The sequence below is a fragment of the Eptatretus burgeri genome, chromosome 9 (assembly GCF_056783735.1).
Source record: "Eptatretus burgeri isolate ZD-2024b chromosome 9, Ebu_testis_v1, whole genome shotgun sequence".
In the NCBI taxonomy this organism is placed as follows: domain Eukaryota; kingdom Metazoa; phylum Chordata; class Myxini; order Myxiniformes; family Myxinidae; genus Eptatretus; species Eptatretus burgeri.
Window position 1 is genome coordinate 99,964,765 of NC_140969.1, and position 3,593 is coordinate 99,968,357.

The following is a 3,593-nucleotide window of genomic DNA, read 5'->3' on the forward strand; positions in this document are numbered from 1 at the left end:
AAATACATTTGTGAATACCAAAATATATTTTTTAATTCCAACAATTTTCTGTAAGAAATGGTGTATTATTTAAAAAAGTGCAAGGGTGTCAATGTTCTTGGCTACGACTGTACCAAACATAAGAAAGAATGCAATCGCGAATCTCAACACAAAATTAGCGATCTGTATGGGCAGAAATATAAGTCAAAACAGATAGGAAATAAAATACCTTCAATGGTGATTGATCTGCCGTGGACAGCAGAGAAGCTGACGTTCCAGGCCTTAACCTTCATGCCTCCTTACCTTACCTTCCCACGATACTTTGATTGTCTCTCCCTCCCACCTGACAAGCATATATAATAACATGAAACCCAACCCATTTTGTCTTCTTCCATGCTGATATAAGGACATTAAAATATGACACACCACTGTCAGACTATAGTTCCACATTTATTTCTGCTTACTTGCAAAACTGTGATTACGCATGTTCTATAAAACTTGCATCTCCGGTCATTTGCTTTCTCTTCCAGATGCAGTCATTTCTGCATACGGTACTCATTGACTTCACATATTCCATACTGCTCTGTGTTCCGAGAGTATTTTATCATTCAATCATAAATATAGTCCGTTGTGGTAGTTATACATTGTTTATCATTGTCATCAACTGATAAATCTTCCATCTTCATCTCCATCATCTCCTCCCTTCGGATCTTCAGGAGCCATGCCTTGTTGAGTCCAGGTCCTGTGCAAGAGCAGAATGCTTGGGAAAAGCATGGGAATGGCTAGCACGCACGGTTCATGTCTGCTATTTCTGCTACATCATGATCTCTCCAATTTCTACCTTCACTTTACTACACCTCCTGATTTCTACCTTAGTTTCTTGCTATGCTATGATTCATCAGCATGCTGTTGTCCTCCTATTCTCGCTTCATCCCACTATCTGCTGACCAATTTCCCTTGTTATCTGTATTTTTTGTTTAAACTTCACTATGTATGTCTGTGTATATCCATGTATATAAAAACGAAAAGCACAGCGAGGTGGTGAGGCAGTGAAGCCGTGAATCAGTCCGAGAAGACGTGAAGACTATATGCCGATTAATCACATCCTGTTTGAATGTTAATTCCCCAAGACCTTTAAAGACCCCTAAAGACCCCCAAAAACCCTGAAGTCCCCAAGGACCCCGAAGACCCAAAAGTCACCGAATACCCCAAAAGACCCTGAAGACCCTTTAGATGCCTTCGACCTTAACATCATTCAGACACATTAGACAGCTTAGACCCTTGACCATTTAGACCACTTGGATCTTCTTATATTACAAATAAATATAATATCACCAATATTACAAATAAATTTGTCGAAAAGAAATGTTTGTATGATGATTGGTGTAAATCATGCCAACACAGAAAATATGTGACGTCAATCTGTGCATTGACGTGTGGAGAGGCGAGCATAGCGAGCCGATCCACGATAGTCTGTATATAAAACCAGGTGTTTGACAAAGCATTTCTGAGATTCTGTATGCCAATTAATGATACCTCATATAACTGCACTAACACTGCATTTTCTATACAAGGTCTAAGACTCATAATGGAACTAACACACACACACACACACACACACACACACACACACACACACACACACACACACACACACACACACACACACACACACACACACACACACACACACGATAAAGTATTTGGTACGACTTAGCTGGGGTTTGAACCACCAACCTCCCAGACTCAGATCGGACGTTCTAACCATTATACCACTGAGCCTACATTTAACATGAAGGCTCTCATAGTAACGAGCAGCGTACACCCTATCAATTGTAGCAACACCATGAAACTTGTCATTCCTGCAGCTTCATGAAATTGTTGCAGCCCTTATCGACTAGATGGGTTGTTATGAGGCCTGTATCAACCATTACACTCAACACATATAAATCGGACATCACAAGTTTGTCCAGGAGATTGTGTCTCTTCCTGAGAAATATGCAAATTCCAAGTTAACTGCTTTTAAGTTTAGCTTAATTGTCAAAGAGTCTTTCATGAAGATTGTGGTTACGTGGTTAAGCATTATTAGCCTGACTTCCTTGTGCATTGCCACTTCTGTTGTCAAGGAGTCTTAATTTTTCAATGCAAGTGTGGGCATCCTTCTTGGAGAGCTTCAATAAATAATTTAAGAGATCATATTATAAAAGTAAAATGCCAGATGAAAGTAAAAACCACTTACCAAAGTAGCTGAGGATGACAGGAAGAAAGATGAGGCCATGAGCCATGCCGAGAAGGGTGATGACGAGATTTAGGCGGAAGAAGAAGATTTGCACCAGCTGAGCATTGGCGAAACCCAAAATGAGGATACCAGGAAGGTTGGTCATGGCAACACCAGCAAACACCTGTGTGTGGGGGTTAAAAACAACATAAATTCACTGCAGCAACACATCTGAGTCTCCTGCTATCGTTGATTATCCGCCGGATGACTGAGCAATATCAGTTGCCTAATCAACATTCCTGGCATGAAGATATCAAATGATCATTAGTAATGGTTAGTGAAGATCTAAAGATTCCACAACAGAGTACATGACCATTCCCTTTTCCATTTTCCTCCTGGAAGAAGGTTAGAAGAACCAGGAACGTATGTGGCTTATGTTTGTCACGTGACGATGAAGGTCACATGGTGGTTGAAACGTTCAACCTGAGCCTTGCTTTGTACGACACTGAAATAGTTGGTTACCGCTGGTTGTTTATGAATAATAATTGGGTCCAAGGTATTCTTGCTACCAAAAGCCAACTTGCCATTCCCATAAAAGTACTTGAACCATGAAAGCTCTGATCCTACATTCAAATCCCAAACTTCATTAATTTGTCCATCGTCGACTGTACAATCCATGGGAAACTTAATTGATATCTCATGTCATTTCATTGTGCTCCATATAATAGATAGAAGCTCCTTCATGAGCAGACATCACCATTTATAGTACAAGAGAGGTGTGTTTGTGTGTCTCGCCATTTTTTCTCACAGATGGCTAAACGGATCTTCGTCAAACTTTCAGAGGTTCATCAGTGAGTTACGGAGAGTGTTTCAAGTAAAAAAAGTTTTGAAAATTTTGAAAACAAAAGTTGGATTGCCCCCCCCCCCTTTTTAAAAATCGCTCTTTCATGCTAAATCTTTAGTAGATATGTGAAAGATAATATTAAATGATTCCCCCCATTCCTAACCCCATTACTTACTGAGTGAAGGGAAGTGTTTGAGACCCCCACAAAAAACATAATTTTTTTTTGATTTCTTCAAAATGCCACCAGGACAGCACCAGACAACATCGGGTACGCCTGATAGTTTTCGCGATAGCAATGCTATTCTTACAATTTAGAGAACAAGCATCCCTCAACGAACCAACTATCCCACCATGTACCACCCCACGAACCCCCCTCCCTCTCCCACCCCACCCTCCAAATTGCTATCCCACCCCCTTTTATCCACAAACCCCTCCACAAATTTGATGCTTTACCCCTCCCAACTCTCCACCAACCCATCCCACCACCACATCTCCGCCATGCCACCAATCAACACCTCTACCACCCCACCCCTCTATCAAATATATATATAT

The 3,593-nt window shown here is 40.8% G+C and overlaps 1 protein-coding gene across 1 annotated transcript in view; it reads right to left on the bottom strand.

Moving 5' to 3' along the window:
• Window positions 1-323: 323 nt before the first annotated feature.
• The window catches only part of NPC1L1 (NPC1 like intracellular cholesterol transporter 1), a 124,826-nt gene continuing 121,556 nt past the window's right edge, over window positions 324-3,593 (bottom strand). The window contains exons 18-19 of the mRNA XM_085896330.1: window positions 2,219-2,381; window positions 324-721 (exon numbers count right to left, since the gene is read on the bottom strand). Coding sequence (XP_085752456.1) covers window positions 588-721; window positions 2,219-2,381 — 297 coding nt within the window. The 3' untranslated portion in view covers window positions 324-587. The remainder of the gene's footprint in view (window positions 722-2,218; window positions 2,382-3,593) is intronic.